This window comes from Festucalex cinctus, chromosome 16, assembly GCF_051991245.1.
Source record: "Festucalex cinctus isolate MCC-2025b chromosome 16, RoL_Fcin_1.0, whole genome shotgun sequence".
In the NCBI taxonomy this organism is placed as follows: Eukaryota; Metazoa; Chordata; class Actinopteri; order Syngnathiformes; family Syngnathidae; genus Festucalex; species Festucalex cinctus.
In genome coordinates this window covers 9,708,851-9,732,326 of record NC_135426.1, presented here as the reverse complement: position 1 = coordinate 9,732,326, position 23,476 = coordinate 9,708,851, and the positions used below count along the sequence as shown (strand labels likewise).

The window sequence follows — 23,476 nt, the reverse complement described above, 5'->3', positions numbered from 1 at the left end:
AATAAACTAAGTTGAAGTGACTTGAGGAATTTAATTTATACAAGTAGTGTTTTACTAGTTTCATGTGGCATCTTGGCTCCAAGGAACTATGCTGGAGTGAATTGAGAAGTCTCATTTAGTCAAAAGTGCTTTGTTACCATCCTTATTAGGGGGTGTTGAGGAATTTAGTTGAAGTTAGATAAAGAATTTCATTAAAATAAATGTAGTGCTTTCCACCATATTCTGTTGAATGAGTCATGACGTGGAATCTTAAGGCCACATGTTGATACGAGTTGCATCCGTTCATTCCTCTGTATGGGCCAGCAAAGCGTTCGCAGCTAGTACTTTGGAGCACGTCATCTTATTTTGAAGGAGGTACACTATGTTTCCGGTAGGGTGACGTCACGCGTCAGCACCCGCTCTGGTCTGAGCAGCACCAGAGTGCAGCTCACCAGGCAGCCAGCCAGCCAGCTCATCGGGCTCGGGAGAGGAGCGTCGCTTTACGGCCTCACGCTGGACAACCGCGGCGCGGACCCTCCACCTTTTCGTCCCGGAAGCCTCCTCCACCGTCTGCCCGTCGTCGTCCGCGGGTGATCCATCCCTGGCGGCGGCGGTGGCGGGGGGTCCAGCGCGAGGACCGACCGCCATGGACCCCCAAGCGGCTGCGGCGACTGCGGCTGCTGCGACTCCGGTGGCCAGCCTGAGCGCGCGACTCGCTTCGCTCGGAGCGGACGGCGGCGAATCGGAGTCCGGTGCGGGCTCGGAGGACACCTCGGCGGGATGCTGTAGTGACACGTTCAGCAGCCTCCCCGACATCGAGCAGGAGAGCCTGGAGGACAAGCTGAGGGGGCTGGCGTTCCGGAAACAGACGTCCTATCGGTAAGTTGACGTGATGCGGCGATCAATTTATTTGTGCAATTAAACCCGATGTTTCCCGAACCTTTATTGATCCATTTTACGTTGTTGTAGAAAAATGTCGCAAAACGTGCACAGGCAGAACCAATGATTGTATGTTTGTGCCTGTCACTATATGTCACTGGCATAGATAAGACTTTATGACCTCACACGTTTCCCAACAATTATTGAGCTAGGGCACATATTTTACATTTGAAAAATATCATCAAATAATCCAGTTTTGGTGCTACTGTATGTTGTTGATATCGATGGATGAACAATTTGTAGCTTTGGATCGTATTGATTAATCGATGACATGAAATGGTGACCAAACAAAGTGGTGTGACACCATCACCTTCAGGTTTGTTTTTTGTTTTTGTTTTTTGTTTTTTACTCTTGGTCTTATTTTGGATTTTTGTGTAAATCCAGAACCCCAAACTGTGTATTTCTACTTCTTATTGATTTGACAACAAAGCATGTAAAACAATACTGAATTGAATCACAATTTACTAGCAAATAATTAATATGGAATCATTAGGTTCCCAACAGTACCAAACCGAAATTATTTTTCATTAAATAAAAAATAAAAAAAGTGTATAGCCTACATAAATTGAAATCCGATAATTTGCTGCACAGTAGCTTGGAATCCCAACACAATCACGATATGCCACAACGTTTGTGTTGCTAAACATCGTAGCAACTGGGTTCTAGCCTCTTCCGAAGCCTCAAATGTGGCTTGGCTAGCGACTTAGCACACTCGAAGCATTTGAATGGTTGACAGGCACGATGCCTTGTGCAGGAGCATGCCAAGGGGACACACACACTATTGATTGTTCCTCCGCGGGTGTGCGCGTGTGTAAACGCCAACCGCAGCCTGACACCCTGGTGTGACTGGCAGCTGCTGGTGATAGTGAAGACCACGTACGCACACACACAAATCAATTCATGTTGTCAGATGTCACTGTCATAAATGTGTGGAATGTCTCAATCAGATCCATTGGATGGTCAATAATTTGTTTTACACATAATCGTCTCATATTTCGAGGACAGAAGTAACTTTATTTGGTCATCTGACTATGATGTCTTAAATGGGAGCAGGAGATGATGTTAATTATCTTACACTGAGCCCAAGTAGGTAGGGCAGAATGGATCAAATACATGGTGGAGTTCCCTATTGCTTGTGTGTCAAATTGCATACAAATTGATTTGGAAGGCAATTTCAGTTAATGGTTTTGTTTAATGATCTCTCATTTACCTCAGACAAACCAGTCTTGTGTGCACTTTTTAACATTTTGGCTCCCTTTTCTTGGGAAAGTCGTTCATGGGTTGATGGGGGAAAAAAAAAAACTCCAGGAAGGGTTTGTCTTCTAAAGCGCCACTATAAATTGTCTAATTGACTGTGAAATGGCTGCTTCAAGCCAACATGATGGGCTTCCTGCAGCTTTTCAGCCATGGCTCTTCAAGACTTTTTCATTGGTCTGCTCAGGTTGGGTATGTCTACCAAATGTCACGTTGCAAAAGGGAAACCGACTTGAGCCTTTGGGGGTTGAATTTTCAAAAACAGTTCAGGATCCCTGGAAATAACCCCAACTGTGGCTGCTCCAAACCAGAATGGCAGACTTCGGGCATGGCTTCTTGAGACTTTTTTTTTTTTGGGAGGTTTACTCATAGTGGACAAGTCTACCAAATTTCATGTTGCAAAGGGTAATTAACTAATTCAAACCCCAAAACGTATAAATAAGTTTTTTAATACTTTGTTCTTCGTTCCCAAAAACGTATTTATACATTTTTTATGTTATTTTATTTTATTTTTTTATGCTAGAGAATATAGAAGGCTTAGATACAGCTTCTGACACGAAGAGGTCGCTTAAAGCAATGGTAGTTATTGCAAAAAATGGCCAACAGGTGGCAGCAGAGTATAAGAGATCAGCCAGGGCCATGTTGCAACAAGCTCTTTTTGCCAGTGTTTTCAACAGGTTTGCGAGTAATGATAAAACTTAGCTCAGGCTAATTGCTGCAAAATGGAAACCGATTCAAATATATGTTTTTTCCCCTGATGAAAGAAAAGACTAATATTACTTTTGGTAGGTTCCATGTTTTATTAACCTGCCTCTCGCAAGTTGAATTCTTGCGGTATTTGTGAGTTCACAAACTCCGGAGAATACATCTTGTACTGGGACCAATCACAGAGCGACATTGTGTTTGGGGGCGGGATATGCAACTCGAAACCAGGAAGCGCCGACGCCGGAGCTAACAAACAAACCTAACATGGACGAATGGACGCTGCAATTAATTCTGTTCTCGCAGAATGATTCACCGTTTCCTTGTTGAATGTTGAACAGCGAGAGGCGCTTCGTGCATTTCTAGCTGGTAAGATGTTCGATAAGAACGAACACAAAACTTTCACCCGTGGCCGTGATTGGGTAAAACAAAGTGTAGAATGTCACATCGTCGAATCAGCTCGAATTATTGTAAAGAATGTCCTGCCTTTTCCCGACGAAATTTCTGTGGAGAGTTCCCAGATACATATCCATCTGGCTATTGCCAGGTTAATGTTTTATAGAAATAAAACATTATATTCTGTGGACCTTGTAAATTAGTCAAAATCCAGTAAACAGCTGGGAGCGAAGGGGGTTGCTTCAGTGAAAATGGCTGGCAGTGAATGAGTTAGATTCGGCGGCTGAATTTTTAAAACATTTCCAATAAAACGATCCCAAAAATGGCCTCTTTTGAAATACCATAAAATGTGTATTCCCGAACACGGCTTCATGATTTTTATGTGGTTCAACTCATGATAGACATATCTGCCAATTTCCATAATGCTCAGTGAAACCGGCCACGGGGGAAGTATGAATTTTCACCAGTCTGGGGTGTGCAGCAGGACCAATTTATTGTAAAAGTCATCTATGCCGTGCTTATTTCCCCACATAAATCCTCGGGAGTGAACGAATCGGGGGCCTTGTGAGGCGAGGCAGACATCTCAGTAAGTAAGTGTTGTGTTTTGCTCGCCTCCGAGGCGGCCATGCATAGCGAATGGCGCTAAGCTGGTCATCGTCGACGGGGCGTAAGAAGGTTGTTTTGAGTGTCCGCTCGTGCCAGTGACCATATGTGGACATGTGAAGGAGGTTGAGAAATGATGCTACGGCAGCACGTGTTACATATCTGCCAGACATTCGTCACGCTCGTGGATGTGTGTCCTTCCAGAATAATGTCCCTTCTTTCATCTATTCTTAGACTTGACATCCCAGCCCAGCCTCCAGAAAGATGATTTCGTTCTTTCTATGCGTGATAGCGAATTAGTCAGCAAGACAGTTGGTGTGTAAGACATTCCTCCAATTAGCTGCTCAGTCACTAAAGTGCACTTCCTGTCTCTGTCAGGGGCAGTTGAAAGGCGCAGTGGCGTCCTAATTGGCCTCGCGAGGAGAGTATTGCGTGTGTCGTAAGAAAGAAAATGGATCCTTATGCCAGGCCCGTTTTTCATTTCAACCTCCAGAAACGAGTTGTTACGTTCCCTCGCCGCACGACAGGATGTGGTAATGCTCGCTCACGCACACACACACACGACCGAACCACACATATTCAATCACAGAAAGGCAAAATAAACCAACAATAAATGGGCAAATGTATTTGTTTCATATGTGTTGATTGAGCCTTTCAGTGGTGTCTAAACTCTGGTACGTGGGTTAATTTGCGGCCCGCCACCATTTCTCAGCTACCTGCGACATATACACAAAAAATAAATATTAAACACGGCCCACAAGGCTAGTTAAAAAAAAAGTGGAAAAAGTGTTTTTTTTGTTTTTGTTTTTTTTTGTTGTATTTAAATATTTTGTCAAAATATTGAAAAATAATACATTTCTTTCTAGGATGTCCCGATCCCGATCACGTGATCGGAAACCGAGTCCCAATCACGTCATTTTCAGCTGATTGGTATCGGGAGAAAATGATCGGGGTTTTCATTTTTGGCAATTTTGTTTTTATTATTATCATTATTTCAGGGGCTACAAAGCAACAAAATCATCCAGCGGTAAACATATTGCCAAACAAAACAGTTTATTTATTTTTATTCATTATTTTGTGCACTTCTGATGGCACACCCCCACCCCAAAATTACTGGGATGGTTTTGTTAAAAAAAATAAAAAAAATAAAATAAAAAAAAACATTTGGAAGCACTTCCCCCCACCTCCTTAATACTTTGCCGAGGAATCAGATCGGGACTCGATATCGGCAGATCCTCAAAATCAGATGACTCGGGTGCAAAAAAATGTGATTGGAAGATCCCTATTTCTTTCTTTATTCCTTTTCATTGTATTTATTTAGTTTTTATTTGTATTTTATGTATTTTTAAAGTAATTTCATGTTTATAATTTTTTTATCATTAGATTTTTTTAGATTCAATAAATGTCTGTTTTTCATTGCATAATGTGTACTATTTTTTACAATTGTTTTTAGCAAATGTTAACATTTTGTGCTTGTATGAACTTTTTCAGGAGTTTTACAATTAACATTTTTAATTTGTATGATTTTTTTTATTTGATTTTACATTTAATCAGTTTTTGTATTTTGTATTTTCATTTATTTTAGATCTTTTCTCAAATATTAAATCATGTTTACCTATTTATCCTCTTTTATACAGTTGTATTATTTATTCAAATATTAAATTGATTTCTAGTTCTATTTTATTATAGTATTTTTACAGTGTTATCCGTGGTGTTGTCCCATACATGTACCATAAATTTAAAATGGATGTCGGCTGCGTCCCGTCGCAGCTGAAGTGGCTCTCGCTGATGAGATGAATAATGAGCGAGCTCCTGGAAACGGACTCGCCCTTAATGTCCCACGCGGGCACGCCCGGTTCACAAGTGCGCTTCACGGAATGCTTCAAGAATACTCTGGGGATTTATATATACTGTGTATGATTTTATGACGAAGAAGTGTTGTAATGTGTCAAGCAGATTGAATGTATGTGAGGTGCAGGAGAAAACGAGTGTAACAGGATTTGTGCGCGTTTTTCTTTTGCTTCTTTGGGAGCGTTTAGCAGTGCGTGCATGTTGTGGCTTATTTTGCCCATAATTCACTGAACCGGGCGTTAAGGGAGATTGGCTGACGGTTGGGGGGGTGCTCTTTATTAGTCGTCTAGCTGCAAGAGGCTTTTCCCGGTTTAGATAGGAAGCTGAAAAAAGAAACAGAAGAGAGCAAAAATGAGAAGTTCCTGCGATGGCGTCACCACAAAACGTTTGTCAATTCTTTCTCCATCTTGCGTAACATCCGCCAGAGAGCCGTCCATCCAACATGCCCATCCGTCTGTCTGCTCCGTACCGATAATGAACCCGCTGAGGTGACACGACTCTCGCCGAGACTCTCTCTCGCTTTCGTGCTGGGAAATCTTGTTAACACACACACACGCACTCACACATGCTTTCTACTTGGCCAAGTACGGGGAGGGTCGCAAATGTTTCTTGTTTTCCAATTGTTGAATGCTGGAACTGAGTGGTTGGAACCTCTAGGTGCCTCACGGTACTATACGATATGAGATACAAGGCTCACGATAACCATTATCTCACGATATGACGATACCGCAATTAAAGCTACTATATGGAGGATTTCCCCCAAAAAAACAACAATAACAATAACAATAGCGTTTTTATTTGACCATTTATGACTAAAACATATTCTAATTAGTAGATCAACATCTTAGCTGTTCACAATGGGTACACTTGAGTGTATTATTTTTTTTAAACAAATACAAACATTGCCTGCTTCAAAAAGTCGAAACATAAAATATGTTTTAAGACTGTAAAATTGAATATATAATTCACATTTTTCATAGAAACGTATGCAAAACTGAGTCAGTTGCTGGACAGATAAAAATAATTGCTGAATAAGTACTGAACAATATGGAGTCATTATCGTGGCTGTATATTAAATACAAATATCAATACTTGGCATAGGAATATGGATAATCTATCAATGACAAAATAGGCATAATCGTAAACAAAAATCCAAGATTATTAATACTAATTTTAAGATGTTTAAATTTATATATTTGCACCTTTTTTTAATTTTAAAATGACTAATTTAATACATCTCGTTTGGTCTGTAAGGAACTTGCTTAATTATAGTGTTTGTCTTAATATTTTTTGCATGCTTAAACATTTTCTTGTTTTGGACCAAAAAACAAATGATTGTCCTAATCGTGATTTCAATTATTACCAAATTAATCGTGATTAATATTTTCTTCATAATCAAGCAACCCTAGCGTGGTCTGTATCTTGCCACTTCACAGCACATATAAAGACCAATTACTACTTTCCTTTTTTGCCGTTTTAAAATATATACTAGAATAGTATTCTGTGCTCCTTGATGAAAGAAGACTGATTATCTTCTGTGTTTAAAAATAATTTGCAAACACCTGTTTTTACTTTGCAAAACAATAACCGAACCGGTAACATAGTACAACATCAATGCCATCATTTTTTGTTAATAACTATATGAATACGAAGTACGAAATAAACACCAATCACTGGTCTGATCACTGACTCACTGAAACTGATTAGTCGATTAATAGAGTGAATATTCAATAGATTAATCGATTCTAAAAATATTTGCTAGTGACAGCAGTACATTATTTATAAGCAGAAGAATGGAGACGGAGCTTCCATTTTGTCCCGGTCGCGGTGGTAATATTTGATTGGCAGTCGGCAGTTTGAGCAGGTCCAGCACATTTGAGAGTGGAGACAAGGGCTTGATTTTTACAATTTCCAAGCCTTGTTTCATATGCTTGGCGCGTTTTTTTTTCTTTCTTTTTTTTTTTTAAATTTTTGAAGTTTGTTGGGGTTGCCTTCGTGCTGTGTCAACTTACTGAGACATTTATCGCGTTACCGTGACGATGGTTCGCAACACCGAAAACAAGGTGTAATGTGCCGGCTCGTGCAATGTGTCCATGCACAGGTAGGATTACTGACGACTGTTCATCTCTCAGCACTCAGAGAGATGAATCACACGCACGTTAAAACACGCACACACGTGGAGCTTACATTGACATTCTGCTGTTATCGTGTTCGTCTTTGTAGTTTGTCGTTTCATCCTCGGCTTCGTTTTGGATCAAACGTGCACGCGCGGACACACAATGGTGCATCCCCCCCACACACGCACACCTACACACACACCAAACCTGGCAGGCCTCAGCTACAGATACGCTATAATTAGTGAGACAGCATCTTTATCCTGCCGCGTGTGCGTGCGCACGCATGTGTGTGTATGTGTGTTTTGGCCATTAGCGAATGATACATTTTATTAGGCAGCTGCGGCTCGAGGTTAAAGCGGCAACGCACCTCTCCGCCACTAATTGTAATGCTGCCATTTGGCTGTCACGATAAGACTTATTATTATGATGATTATTTGGATGTGTTACCTGCGCTTTCTGTTCCTGTATGGTCTAATAATTCATATTCATGTTTATCTCGATATCTCATGTGCCTGCATCTATTCTCAGCAGGAGAGGTCAGAGATGCACACGCGCTGTGCCAATGCGATGCCTCCCACACACACACACGCAGAGGGAGGGTGAAGGACTATCACCAATTTTCTGCCTGCGTCTCATGACTTGCACGGATTAGAACTCCTCTTTGTTTAGATGAAAATTCAAAGCAATTGAAACATAATCATCAATAGAATTATAATATATATTATACAATAGTAAGTTAACCGTTAACTGTGACTTTCAAAACTGCTTCAGAAAAAAAAAGAAGTTGCAAAAACAGAAGGCCTGTGCTTTACAGCAGCATCTCTGAGTGGGAGTTTTTGGAAGAAAAAAATGAAAAAATCATCTGGCGTCATCACCTAATATGAATTTGACCCTCACTTGAGTCGGTGTGCAAACGAAGGAGGTAAAAGAGGGACGGGTGGGAGGCCGGAGGGATGAGGGGAGAGCGCGAGAGAGTTGAAGGACGAACCAGGAAGAGGAGGAACGGGAGGGAGGCGAATGAAGAGGAGGAGGGATGAGTAAGAGGAAAAGGGGGGGAGGAGCAAGATGACGAACGAGAGATGGAAGAAGAGGATACAGGGAAGCGGAGTAGCAGGAGGAGGAGAGGGAGGGAGGGAGGAGAAGAAGAGGAAGATAAGATGGACAAGAAGAGGAGAAGAAAGAAGAACAGTAGGAGTGAGAGGAGGAGGAAAGATGGAAGCAGAGGAGGAAGAGAGGCGAAGAGAGCAGAGGAGTAAGGAGAGATAGAAGCAGTGGAAAAGAGGAAGATGAAAAAGAGGCGGAAGAAGATGATGATGATGAGGAAGTGTACAGGAGGAGGAGGAGGAAGCGTGATTGTCACGTCAAGGTCTTTTGATCTCCTCCTTTCCTCTTTTCCCCTCCATCCTTCCCAGAGGAGAGCGAATGTAGGCCAGTGGAGACGAGAGAGAAGTTAAAGGAGCGATCATATCATTTTAAATATACATCAAAGTATCGAGAGAGACGTGCGATAATAACAATAATGCTAATTGTGCCGAGTGGCATTCGTGTCGTGCGATGTCATCTTGTGAGCAAAGGACGCGACGTGAGCTGCGTCCCAACGTCATTCCGCCTATCATTAGGGATTCCCTGCATGTCTTATGATGTCATGTCTTTGCGCAACAAACGAGAGCCGCGATTGGCTGTGCGCAAAAGCTGTAAAGAAACACTCATTTGCATATGACGAGGAGCCAAATATAAGAAAGCTCTTAACACTGATTGTTGCCCCTCCATTTGAGTTCAAAGAAATGTTGTGTATTACATTATGTTTAATATTCTCTGGCACCTACACATACTGCATAATGCTAGTTTTGTTAGCCTGTCTATGGAGTTTCACATTGTTTCCTAGCATTAAGCTAAATGGACTTTATTAAGGCAAATATATGTGATAGTTTTAAATACATTAGGGCTGTCAAAATTAACCAAATATCAAATTCATCGACAACTATTTTAATAATCGAGTATTCGTTTGGAGCCATATTTACATTTAAAATTGTACAAATCCTCTGATTTGAGCATATCAACAGTAATTGTTCACTTTTGAAAGAAGACTGATTATCTTCTGTGTTTAAAAATAAGACATTTGCAAACATCTGTTTTTACTTTGGAAAACAATGACCGAACCAGTAATTGTATTAAAAGTATCGATTCATGGTTTTATGAATCGATATTGGGCGTTGAAAAGGAATATCGATTCGATATCGATATATCGATATTTTAGACCCAGCCCTAGACAGCACTAATAATACACAACATGTTTTGTGTTTCAAAGTTAGAGGGGGAGGGCCCTGATACCGATCTGAGGATTTGCAAATCCTGACGTGATCACGTCTGAAATCGTGTCAATGCAGCCGCATCAGGAGAGTTCAAACTGCGGAGAGTGGGAATGCGAGAGAAGAACTTATAAATAGAGAGAGAGGAAGGTCGGAAAGGAAAGAGTCAGACTTCCTGTACGCAACCTGACGACGGGATGCGCCACGATGACACAAAAAAAGCCCACAACAAACCGCAAAAAGACGGAAGTTCCAAATGTTTCCACTTTTGGCGTTGCCAGGTTGTGGCACGTCTCATGTTTTCAGCTCTGCGTGTTGTTTACTACTGTGAGCTGACATTTACATCTCCTTTTGTGTGTTTGTGTTTTATCAGATGCCATAGTGAGCCCCGGTGTAGCTGCATGTGAACACTTAATCGTTGTCCCACAAACCCACACCTGCCCCGAACACCAAACCGCCCAAAACACCAAATAACTGTGTTATTAAGCGATCTTTCTTTTTTCCAGAATTGGACGTGACAACAGCAAAGCACTACTTTTGTCTCAAGTCTCTATTTTGTGACAGCAAGAGTGAGAGCAGGCGCGAAGAAAAGCCTTTAAATCACTTACAGCGTCTTTGAATTATTTGTTCTAAGTGTGTACAGTTTACTCCGCACCAATAGGGGGCAGTAAGTGCACTACTACACAACATTGTGGCGTGACCGCATACTACTGGAAAGCTAATGACGTAAAGCCGTCTTAAATGCTGTGCAGGGAACTCATTCGCAATTGTCGAGAGGCTGTTTACGGTGCTGCTGTTTTAGTTAGCAACAGTGTTTACCCTCAAACACACAGGGAGGAGGACAGACAGAGCAAGGAATGTCACATGACAAAAAAATGTTGATCGCCACAGTCTCGGAGTTGTGTGTTTTTGTGTACGTGTGTGGGTGTGTGTTAATGTCTTCCTGCTATTGTGGCTTGTTAAGTGTGCGTTTGTGAGTTGCAGAATAATGTAAAGATTGCAGTGGCATTTCCTGTTTGTGGTCTCATGTGTGCCATTATTTATTAATGCGTGTTATTCCCACTCGAGCGAAACTAGTACAATTATGTTGCTACGTTCACGATATATAAAATGCACAATATAACCTCAGGCTGGGTAGCTCAATTTTTTTTGTTTTGTTTTTTTTATAAAATGGATTGAATTATTGAGCAAGCCTTTCAATTATTTAAAGTTGTATGGATTGGTCAAAATGTGTTCCTTGTGCATGCATACATAACAAGCATTATGTAGTTTTTTTCTTGTTTAATTCATGAATCTAATTAAATAACTGCCTCATTAGTCTTATTGTGTTTTATATACTCATTAAATGTTATTTTGCATCAATCTAGCCATTTTTTTCCTGAAATTGGAGAATTAAAATGTTTTTATTTTTTATCTCATTAAATAGTCAAGTCATTTTAAGCTAATTTATTTATTGACCCTTATTCATGAAAGAGTCTCAAAATCAAAGGGCTTCCCACAAAATAAATTCAATAAATTGATCAAATCAAATGAAATAATAGTCAAATAAGCAATTTATGTAACAGTTGTATTTATATTTATTTTTGTAATGGTTTAATTAATGTATTCTGCAAAATAACATTTAAAAAAAAAAGATTCCACTTCACATTTTTTCTTATTTTAGTTAAATAATTGTTTCAAATGATCTCTGATTGACCTGGCCCGTGTTTCAAATCAATCGCAATCAAATCTGTGGCTTTTGCGGACTTATTGAAAGTTTCCCCTTCAAACTGGAGGTCTGGTTCTCTCAGCATAGCTCAGGTGTCGCACGTCCGTCGGGTAGCTCGGATGTCCGCCGACTCTCCGGTGTCGGTCGCCCGGCGGTCTCCGAGTGACAGACGCGTCCGTCGGCTGAACTAGTTGCGTCGCGCCAAAGAAAGCGATGACAAACGGAGGGACGACACCGCGTCGGAGGAGAGGGAGGGTTCATGCGGTCTTTCGGCGGCTGCTCGGCCGCAGGTGAGTGATCTTACCTTCTTAACCCTTATGTGACCTTTCGCGCACTGCCCAGTATGTCTTCTTTTTGTAGATAACAGTCAAAGACTGCAACATAAATGAAGGACCGATGAACATCAATAAAATGACATAAATTGAGATTAAATTGAGATCAAGTACAAAATGTTCTTGATAATATGTTCCATGTGCTCCCACTATTCTAAACACGTCATTGTGATACTGCAATTATGGAATATGACTAAAGTAGCAAAATCCTGTCCATCTCAGGTGGCGGCCATTTTGCCACTTGCTGCAGATTGAAAATGACATAACAGTGCCAGACGGGTTCAGGAAACAACCATTCACAGTTCACCTGTTTTCTGGCTTTGGTCATGTGACATTCGCAAGCTGAGCCCGCCTGCTACTGTGATGTTGTTTTCATTCGACAGTAAGTGGCAAAATGGCCGCTCCCTGAGACTGATAAAAACGGATGGATTTTGATGCTTTGTTCATATTCCATAAACACACTACAGGGAGTTCTCGAGGTAAGGTGCACTCGGCCTAAGGCGTTTCGACTTTACAACGGTTACGCCCGGCCTGCCATTGTGGCCCCATCCGCCATTTTGTGTGTTTTCCCCTTGTCCGCCATTTAGCCCTTAGCTAGTGCTGGCGCTTGTGCGCTTATGGGAGTATCTTTGGCTTTTTTGCCCTCTTTTTTTCCACATCATGGCCACAAAGAAGAAAGCTACGTCTTCTATCAATTTTGGTCCAGCCAAATGAGAAGCAATTACCATGGAAACGAAACTAGATGTAAAAAAGAGACACCGACGAACATCGGTAAAGTCTTGGGCTTCAGTCGGACAGTCGGACAGCATCTTTTTTTTTTTTAAATGTATTTTTGATTTTTTTATGTAAATTATTTTGATGTAAATATTTACTTTAATGGAGAAATTTGACTTAAGCTGGAACTCGGGTTCCATCACTATCGTAGGAAAGGAACTCTGACGTAACTCAGGGACTCCCTCTATTGATCAGAATCATTTTTTTTCTTTTTAAAGTTGATGTTGAGTTTGAAATATGAAACTTCTTAGGGGAAAGTTGGTGATATATTTATGGTTGCGACAGTAAATGTAGCTGACACTTAACATTTTTAGAGAACCATCAGTTACCCATGTTTTTTCTTTCCCCAGATGAAAAACAGGCACAAAATCGCTACAGTCTGTGGGGTTCAGATCTCCCAATCCTTGTGTGGGTTTTCTCAAGCACAGTGCCAGGTGCAGACGGCGCTCCAGTCAAATCTGTGCAAAATGAATTTGGCTGCGCTTTAGAGATAAGGTCTGCTTGCTGAGCCCACATTCCTCATCCTCCTCGTCTTCCTCCTCGTCCTCCTCCTCGTCCTCCTCCTCATCCTGCGTAGTCGTGTCGAAATGGACTCTGGCATTGGGCAAGTCGGAGGATGCTGAGTCGGGTTCCTCCCACTTGCAGCTGCTTTGTCATCTGTCGTGAAAGCACCGCTGAAAAAGTTCAAATGCCGCCAGCGAGAGCCGTGTTGTCTTTCAAGCGAATCACTTCAACACCAGTGAGGTGTTCCGGAACCTTCTAGTGCACTCATTTCTCTATGTACAGTACTAGTATGCTCTTTTTCCACGCTAGTAAGACAATTGAGAGCACTGGAACAAACGGTGCACCAGAAGCGCATACTAGTACACGGGCAATTGAGTGCGCGAGTAGGATATTCAATGAATAATGACAACACCTACCTAACGTGTCATTTGAATATTTGAAAGACACGCGGCGGATACTCGGCCGTCGTCTGCATATTTACCGGATGAGCCCACTGCCATCCCGCTGCTCCGTTGCCACGGCAACGCCAACGGCCCACCTCTGCGGGGAGGAGGATGAGCGCATACAGAAGGAAGAATCATTGGTGTTCTTTGACTATGGATAAGCATTGTGTATTTTTAGATACAGTAAACCGCCCTTCAATTTGGGAGATGAAGACCGAGTCCTGCCGCGTATAGTGAGAAACCAAACTTTGGCTGATGCCTCAGAAGCTGAATTGTAAGCTGAATGTAATCTTCAAAGTTGAGGCTGATTTCATCTCTTGAGAGGTCAAACTTCCAAAACATTCAAAGGGTTAAAATCTCGAACGATGACCTTGCCTGCTATTGGAATTGACTTTCCACTGATATATTATTAGTTCCTGAAAATTTCAGATTCATATATTTTTCCTAAATTACTGGTTGCTATGGACATTTGAAAGATGCAAGTAACAAAACTTGAACCCCTTTTTCTCAAAAGTAGAGATTTCAACCTTCCAACATTAAAACTGCTGTAACTTTGTCAATTTTTTAGGCATGTCCATGCATTATATATCATTTTAAAGGGAATTAAGTGCAGAATTAGAATATATCAATATCTCAATTTTTATGTTTTTGGGGGGCCGGTCAAATCAGTGTTCTTCACATTTAACATTTAGCTAATTTAGCATTAGCATTTAGCATTTAGCAGTATTTAACATTAGTTAGCATTAAGCTAGCAGAAGATATAAAGTTTGGTTGAATGTTTGGCTGTTCATATATACCGGTACAACCAAATATTCTTTATATTTGTGTCTGTTCTCCAGTATATTTGGATATATTTGGGGATCTGTGCAAGCGAGACTCTTCCTTTCATTTCCTCAAAGTAAAAGTTAAAGCAGTAGTCCGTTTTTTTTTGGTTTTTTTTCGATTGACAACAAGCGATAAAGAATGCTTTAAAAAGTGTTTTTGAAGATGTTTAAATGTCTTTAATATTTATATTTAAAAAGGTTTATTTTAGTCTCTTTGTTAAATAGGGTTTCACTGTACTTGAACTGTACATCAAAAATGTGTTAGCACCACTCGTCAACACTTTTTATCCTTTTTTTCCCCATGAATAATTTTAGGAGCCAGACTTAATGCCTGACATGTCGTCTGCTTTTAGTAGATTAGGACTCACTCAGACTTGATGCTGCCCTGCCACTTTGTGTGTTCACTTGCGTGTGCGTGTCTGTGTGTGTTTGTTTGTGTGTGGTGAGCAGGTGAAGCATCGTCATTTCTAGGTCACATCTCGTTAAGCCCCGACTTTCACTCTCTCCTATTGGCCGTCAACACACTTGTGCTACACGCTCGCATGAGCAGCAGGTGATATGAAAACACAGAGCCAACCAATAGGTCACGTTAACAGCATTTGTTATTTGCCTCTCACATGAAGTCTGAATGGGGCGGCACGGTAGTCGAGTGGTTAGCACGTCCGCTTCCCAGTTCTGAGGTCTCCGGTTCGAGTCCAGGCTCAGACCTTCCTGGGTGGAGTTTGCATGTTCTCCCCGTGCCCGCGTGGGTCTTCTCTGGGTACTCCGGTCTCCTCCCACATTCCAAAGACCCTTGTGAGGAATAAGCGTTCAAGAAAATGGATGGATGAAGTCTGAATGTGTTAGTGTGTGTATGTGGGGGGGTTCCTTTATTCCAGTGTGGCTTATGTCCAGTCAGCATACGTCCTTGCGTTTCTGCCGTTGTCACCCACGCAATACTATTTTTATCCCAGGAGTCTTGTGTGTTTGTACGTGTGTGTGCGTATGTCATCAGGTTACAGGGTGTGTAAACAGACTCCTCTTTGTCCTCCGGCTTGACAGTTTGAGGCAGTCGGCCCGGACGCGCAATGAAACTTAAACGGGTTGGCGCATGAGTCCCTGTATCATTTGTTCACAAAAAGAAAAAAAAAAAGTCGTTTATAGGAAATCCAAAACTGAAAAACTGGCCACAGGACTGAGTTTGATTATTAAAGATCTGTTAGCTTGTTAGCTGCTACAAATCAGTCCATTCATTCCAGACCACAAGTAGCCTACAATCTATAGACCATTATTTGTTCTTTAAAGGAATAACGCGCAACATCACTTCAACTCTTTTTTTGCCCCCCCCCCCATTCTTCTCTGAACTATTGTGCGATGATACTTGTGTATCTATGTCTATGGATTGATTGTGGTGGCTAACAAGCTAATGTAGCTTTACCAAACATAAACATGACCAATTAAATATTGAAAGCAAACTCAGCCCTGTGGCAAAATCACATTTTATAATAGCTTAATAATAATAACAATAACTAAATACTGAATCTTTTTTTTCTTTTTTTATTATTATTCCATGCACATGTATCAAATGCACTGAAGTTATAAAGTTGCACATTGCTTCGAAATGTTGATTAGAGTTGAAAGACTGCAACTCCCATGATGCCACGCTTCCACCTCGGACAAATATCAACACAGACCTGAAGACCTGAATGGACCTGGATTAGAAGGACGGATTTGACTGGCACAAATGAACGATGGCTGAGTCATCCTGGTGACAGAACGTCCGAAAAGCTGAAAGTGCTGGCAGGCTGGCAAGCTCTGCCGCAAGCTGTTCCCGCTCCTTCCTCCTCCAGCGGAAGCCGGCCCAATGTGTGCGGGCATGCCATGAATAATTAATTCCGCAAAGGAGTTCTCGCTGTGATTTCGACACGTTTGACACCGACCGAGTGGATGACTGTGCTTTTTTTTTTTTTTTTGCTTCCCAATCAACCAGTGGAGGGTCGCCCCTTTATTACTTAGCCCTTCACTGGGTCCAACACCAACCACTTAATACCGCCGATCATTTTGCAATTATTGAAACAAATCCGATTGGACAAAAATATCCAACAGCCACATGCTGAAAGCAGTTGAGCCAATTGAAACTAGAAAAATAACACAAGGCTGTTAGAAATAAATACATACAATTTCATAGTAATTTCAAATGGAGGGTGTAAATGCTGATTTTTGTGTCCTCTCCCAGGAAAGCCATCTCCCGCTCAGGCCTGCAGCATCTGGGCCCGCCACAGGCCCTGCCCCCCTCCAACGGGCCCACCAAAGAGCCTCGCACCTGCATGGACTGGACGGTCAGTCAAAGAAAAAGATCGTAATAAAAGAAAAACGGCGATCTTATGAAATTACAGTACGTACGGCTGTATCCTTGTGTTGGATACGTGCCTTTAAGGGGCGTGGCCTAGTGAATAATGTATGAGCGTTTGGGTGTGAGTTTTTCCTGGAGATCTCATGCAGGAGCTGCTGTCTACCACTGCTCACATCCAGACACTCACACACAGGCTCGCCAATATCACACTTGACCTCACTTGGCTCCGCCTCTTTTTAAAAAGTTTAATAAGTGGTGGGTGGGTGAAACTATTTTCAAAAACATTTTTTTTTTTTTTTTAAGATTATTTCTTGGATCAATTTTATATTTTTTTGTGGTTTGTATCCACGTCATCTGTTTTTACACATGCGTAACCAAGTAGAAGTGTTTAAAATATCAAAAGTATCAATCTTGTTGAATGTCCTTTTTCGTTAGTTACACCATGCAGATTTTTTTTTATTCCTGACTCCTCTTCCGTTTAAGACATTTTAAAGCCCTCCGCTGCCTGGTGGCCCATTATTAACTCATTTGCTCCCTAAAACGTTTAAATATGTTCTATTTTAAATGTTTTAAGTGTCCCAAAGACGTATTTATACGTTTTTTTTTATTTTCATGCTCGAGCATACAGGCTTTGATGTAGCCTCTCAACTCAGCGATGGTAGTAATTACAAAAACGGCCAGCAGGTGGCAGCAGCGTATAAGAGATCAACCAGGGCCATGCTGAAAACTTACTGTTTCCCCACAATTCTAAACAGATTTGTGAATAATGCTGACACTTATCTATATTCTAATGCTAATTGTTGGAAAACGGAAACAGAGAAATGTAGTGGTAGTTATTATAAAAAATGGCCAACAGGTGGCAGCAGAGTATAAGAGATCAGCCAGGCCATGTGTTTTCAACAGGTTTGTGAATAATAATTGCTGCAAATTGGAAACGGATACAAATATACTTTTTTCCTGATGAAAGAAGAGACTCTAATCTTTATTTTTGGTCGGTTACATGTTCTTATAGCAATAGAACACAACATTCTGTGTGCTGTGCAAAATCAGTCAACATCCAGTAAAACAGCTGGGAGCGAAGGGGGTTGCTTCAGTGAAAATGGCTGCGAGTGAATGAGTTAACAGCACTTGAGCCACAAATCACCACTCCGACGCCGCTCCAGCACTTTGATGTTCATTTTTCTATTCCATTTCAAAGAGGTGCAATTCAAGAGAATATAGTGCGGTTGCATCACAATGTTTTCAAAATATACACTTTTTGTGTGTGTGTGTAACAATCCTATTAAGAGACAGCAGCGGCGCCGGCGACTAAACTGATGCCGAATTCTTTACAGTGGCTTTAAACGTCAGAAAGGCGTGTGTGCAGCTATTTTTAGTCGACTGCGGCATATAGTCGGCGCACGAATGGATCTTCAAAGGAAGAAGCATTTACATTTGTGGAGGCAGAAGATCAAAAAAAAAAAAAAAAAAAAAGACAAGCCACTTTTTCCATCATTATTTTGGAGTCAAACAATTTCTGGGCACTTCTTTGTTGGGTTAACTACAGCTCACCAAACCCATGATAGATTATTGATTAGCCACTGATGGGAAGCAAATCTACAGTATTAGTTCCATGCAGAGGATAAAGAAAATATGCCTGTGAGAATATACCGTCCACGTGCTCCTGTGTTGTCAAATTTGTGCTCTCAATTGACGACAGCACTCAGCACTACTACATGTGCTGCATGATTTTCATTGGAAGGTGCAAATCAGCATTCATCTGACGACTGCTGTGGCTCTGCCTGGAGGGACGCTTCCTTCACGTCATAGCTGGCCTTTAGCGCTCTGCACGACACACGCATACACTGTCGTATGCAATCAATGATCTCAATGATTGCTCATTAGTAAAACATCAGGGCTGATTTTAGTGGGTCGTGTATGTCCAAACAAGTGGCATCCCACTCGGCAGAAGCAATTATGTGCTTGACGCATTGGTGGAGCACTCTCACGAGGGACGCTGGCAGTTTAAGTGAAAAGGTGATATCATTGAGCTAAGGCGAGGCTAACTTTGGAGTTCCAGGGATGAAGATGAGGCTTAAAAAAGGCTAGATGTGTAAGGAGTAAGTATGAGTGACAGATCGATATAGTTTAGCACCGATACCAATACTGATTATTAGTAGTCAAGGAGGCCGATAACCAATATTTCAAGCCGATATTAATTTGCAGTCAAAAAGAAAATAGCGTTGAAATAAAAAATAATAATAATAATAATTGTTGAAATGCCATTATGCATGTTTGTTACAGTTTTTCACGTTTGTCAACACACATTTCTCAATACAATAATGGCTTTCTCAATACTGCACACACAAAATGCTAAACCTGACACTCCCTTTGCAAGAAGACTCTTCCTATCAAATCTCTAACATAAAGTTTTCCAAAATGTCAACATATTTCTTAATGTTTTAAAATTAATTTCAAAAAATAAAACATATAGGGAGTTCCAAGGGCCATCATCATCTTTTATAAAGTGGAAATTTAAATAAATCAATAAATGAAAAGTACCCTGTATCTCACTGAGCAACAAATGCGTGCAAATGTAGCTAATTGGGGGATTTCGTCAGGGTTAGTAAAAGGTTTCAAAAGACCTTTGCAGACAGTCAAAATTTGTCTGAACAATTTCTTTGTGACAAGTAAAAACTGTCTGTGAACATTTTACAAATTCTGATGATAACCCAAAATTTGCTACGTTTGCAGGAGTCAGTTTAACTCACAATGTAACAGCAAGGTTAATCACCTTAAAGAAGGCAACAAATGATGATATTATATTGTAAATTCTTGACTTTACCCGCTGCTAATCTAAACTCTCAATCTCACCCGGCAGGAGAACGCGGTGAACGGGGACCACCTGTGGATGGAGACCAGCTGCTCGGGCGAGCTGTGCTACCTGGGAGAGGACACCTGCCTCGTCAAGGCCGCGGTGAGTCCCCCACCTCTGCTTTTAGGCACTGGAGGAGCGACTGAGAAGAGTCGCGTCATGTGGCACGAACACGCACACGCACACTTGTAAAAAGGAGTGCAGCAGAAGTGAATTGGCCCTCAATGAGATGAATATTCCGTCAGGGCTAGAAAAGGACGCGGTGACCTCGTGTTGACGAGCCGCCTCTGAAATGAATAAGCGCCTTGCTTCTTATGCTCAGTGAGTGGAATGTGGCCGTGTGAAGGCTGTCTGTCACATGTCGCTGGATGTTTGATTATGGTCATGATTTCTAGGCCAAAACATTTTTTGAGTGCTCTCCGATACTCAAAAACATATTTTGCCGGCGTGATCATGCTTTTGCTTTGAGAAATGTTTTTGAAAATTCAACCCTCACAACCTGTTTCCCTTTGGAACACAATTTTTGGCATGCATGTCTATCCTGACTCAAGTCGAGATGAAATTCCTGAAAACACACAGGAAATCTACCATTTTGTTTTGAAGCGGCCATTTTAGGGCTCAAGTCCAAGGATTCTTGCCTATTGGATTATTATTTATTTATTTTTTTATTCAGCTCCGAAGCCAGTTTGACTGAGCAGCACGAAACTTGGTAAACATGCCTATCACAAGTCGACCCACAAAACATGCACCACCTGCAATTGTGTTAGAAAATTGAGCTCCTGCAGCCAAGTATCACTTAACATGTCTATCATGAGTAAACCTGCAAAAAAAAAAAAGTCTCAAGGGGCGATATCAGCCATTTTGTTTTGAAGCGGCCATTTTAAGGTCATTTTGCGCTTTTCCAGATGAACTCATCTTAGATATTTAAATTGGCTCAGACGGTTGCCCTGCCACACAGTGGGATGTGCGAGAAAATACTCACTCCAGCTACCAAATAAGGTGCTTCACCCATTAAAGACTTAACGGAGCGCTCACTCACTGACAGTCTGATACCGTCTACACTTAAGTCCATTTTCAGTAGCTTCTATTTTCTTCTCTTCTTCTTCTTCATTCATTCATGGCAAACAAAAGCCCAGCTCACCGAACGCTTTCGAAAAACCTTTAACTTTAAGCATTATTGTATTGCGAGTCAACCACAACTTTGTTGTATGTCTTGTCCTTTTATATACTGCTTGCCCGTGTTTATACAGTGCACATCTCACTACGTGTGCACGTTTTTTTTTTCTACTTGAAGAAGTCTGCACCCAGGAGAAAGTGCGCCGCCTGCAAAATCGTCGTTCACACCAGCTGCATGGAGCAGCTCGAAAAGGTAACGCGCACGCGCCGACACGCTGGGTGTAAAAACTCCTACTAACCTGACATGTATTTTCTATCTTGTGCTCAAGATCAACTTCAGGTGCAAGCCAACTTTCAGAGAGGGAGGATCGCGGTGCCTGAGAGACGTAAGTCACTCGACGCACGAGTGGAACTGACGGAAACGCGTAACGCCGAGTTTGTCTTGTCTCTGGCAGCAGAACGTGCTGAGGCATCACTGGGTGCACCGGCGGAGGCAGGAGGGGAAGTGCAAACAGTGTGGAAAGGTTGCTGGCAAAATGTGAACGCATTATAGTCCAAACGTGTTAGCGCCATCTATTTCTGTCTGTGTGTTTTTCCACAGAGCTTTCAACAGAAGTTTTTCCACAGTAAAGAAATTATTGCCATCAGCTGTTCGTGGTGTAAACAGGCTGTAAGTGTGTGGGTGAAATTTGTGTTTATTTATGTGAAACCATCGCAGCTACTTTCGTTTTTGCACTTAATACTGGATAAGCATTCAACAAGTTGGACTAAAAAATGTACCTGATGGTATAGGAAGCTCATGTTAAAGATAGGCAGGTTGTTCTTTTCGATCCACAGGTATAGCAAGGCAAGTAAAAAAACAAACAGACTAAAAAAACGTGATGTATAGTAAGTAGGGATGTTTAGTCCAAACCGATACCAGTGCAAGTTCTCATGAGCTGATACTGGTATCAGCCACTGTTGCAAGGATACCGATACCTGGTATCAGTACTCACCCATCCCTTGCCGTAAGGTTTTTCTAAGGTTTTAGAAATTAGATTATTTATAGTCAGACATTTAAAAAAAAACATACATGTTGGATATTAAGGCATTTGAAAAGCTGACATGTATAGTCAGACTGAAATGACAGGAAGTATACAGTAAGGTGTTGAAAAAAAACTATTTTTTATACTAAAGCATTTAGAAATCATGCCAAGTAAGGCATTCAAAAAACAACTTGCTTTTAGTAAGGCTTTTTTTTTTTAAATATGGTGCATAGTCAGACAAAAAAAACATGATCTAGTGTAAGGCATTAAAAAATGGCATGTATTGTGTATTGTCTACACACTGTCTACACACTGTTGAAGGCGTTCACAAACGTTTCTTTGCAGATCCAGTAGCTCTGAAGCTGGTAAACCATAACAAGATTGTGTTACGAGCTGGTACAGGATCATGTCTGCCAAGTTTGAAGTGCAAAGGGAACGAACGCTCGTTATGTTGCAGTTACAGATTTGTTTGTTTTGATAAACGTTTCCACAATGAAAGCGTAATGTTCATCAGTCCAATTCATGGCATCAACTGAAAAAGAAACAAAAAATAATGGCACTATACAGACACAAAACAAGCATTAAATGGAAAAAAATGGCATTATACGTAGTTTTCGAAAATAAAAACACTTTTTGGTTTCTTTATTTTGACTTTTATTAAACCTACAAATGTGTCATATCATTTTGCCTGACCCTGTATAATAAGGCATTCTTACAAATGCCATGATGTCTAGTAAGAAATGTAAAACAAAACAAAATGTGTAATCTGGCTTTTTTTATGACATGATGTAGAGCTGACCTAAAAACATGATGTACAGAAAGGCTTAAAAAATGACACAATATATATTATAAATACAAAAATAAGTTGTTTGTAAAAGAACAATGTAAGGCAATTTTAAAAAATGCAACATGAATGTACAATTGGACTAAACAATATGATGAAGGAAATATGAAACAATATGATGCCTTTTAAAAATAAAACATGAAGTACGATTGGACTTAAAAAAAAAATAAAAAATGATAAGTTGGGTAAGTCTTGCAAAACAACCTGAGTAACAAGTTGAAGCTAATAACTGGAGTCTTGTCTGTTACGTACGCAGTTCCACAACAAGGTGACGTGCTTCATGCTGCACCAGATCGAGGAGCCGTGCTCCCTGGGGGCCCACGCCGGAGTCATCGTGCCTCCGTCGTGGATCATCAAAGTCAGGAAACCGCAGGCACGCGCACAAATTCGCATCCACCTAGCACACTAACCGCTAACGCTAAGCGCTAATCGCACAACCACTCAACCGTGTGCAGAACTCGCTCAAGAACTCGGCCAGGAGGAAAAAGCGGACGTCTTTCAAGCGCAGGACCAGCAAGAAGGGACTGGACGTAAGTGACTAGTTCAATTCTCGGATACCTTTCTGCAACT

General features: G+C 41.2%; 1 protein-coding gene across 6 annotated transcripts in view; it reads left to right on the top strand.

Moving 5' to 3' along the window:
* Positions 1–386: 386 nt before the first annotated feature.
* Positions 387–23,476, top strand: part of dgki (diacylglycerol kinase, iota) — a 40,543-nt gene continuing 17,453 nt past the window's right edge. For 2 of the 6 annotated variants that reach the window (XM_077499750.1, XM_077499745.1), the window contains exons 1-9: positions 387–858; positions 16,951–17,053; positions 19,928–20,023; positions 21,216–21,290; positions 21,367–21,423; positions 21,496–21,561; positions 21,639–21,707; positions 23,163–23,279; positions 23,362–23,436. In XM_077499750.1, the coding sequence (XP_077355876.1) occupies positions 626–858; positions 16,951–17,053; positions 19,928–20,023; positions 21,216–21,290; positions 21,367–21,423; positions 21,496–21,561; positions 21,639–21,707; positions 23,163–23,279; positions 23,362–23,436 (891 nt within the window). In that variant the 5' untranslated portion in view covers positions 387–625. Of the gene's footprint in view, positions 859–16,950; positions 17,054–19,927; positions 20,024–21,215; positions 21,291–21,366; positions 21,424–21,492; positions 21,562–21,638; positions 21,708–23,162; positions 23,280–23,361; positions 23,437–23,476 lie in introns of all 6 variants that reach the window. The other 4 variants (XM_077499749.1, XM_077499744.1, XM_077499746.1 and 1 more) reach the window with 3 other exon arrangements.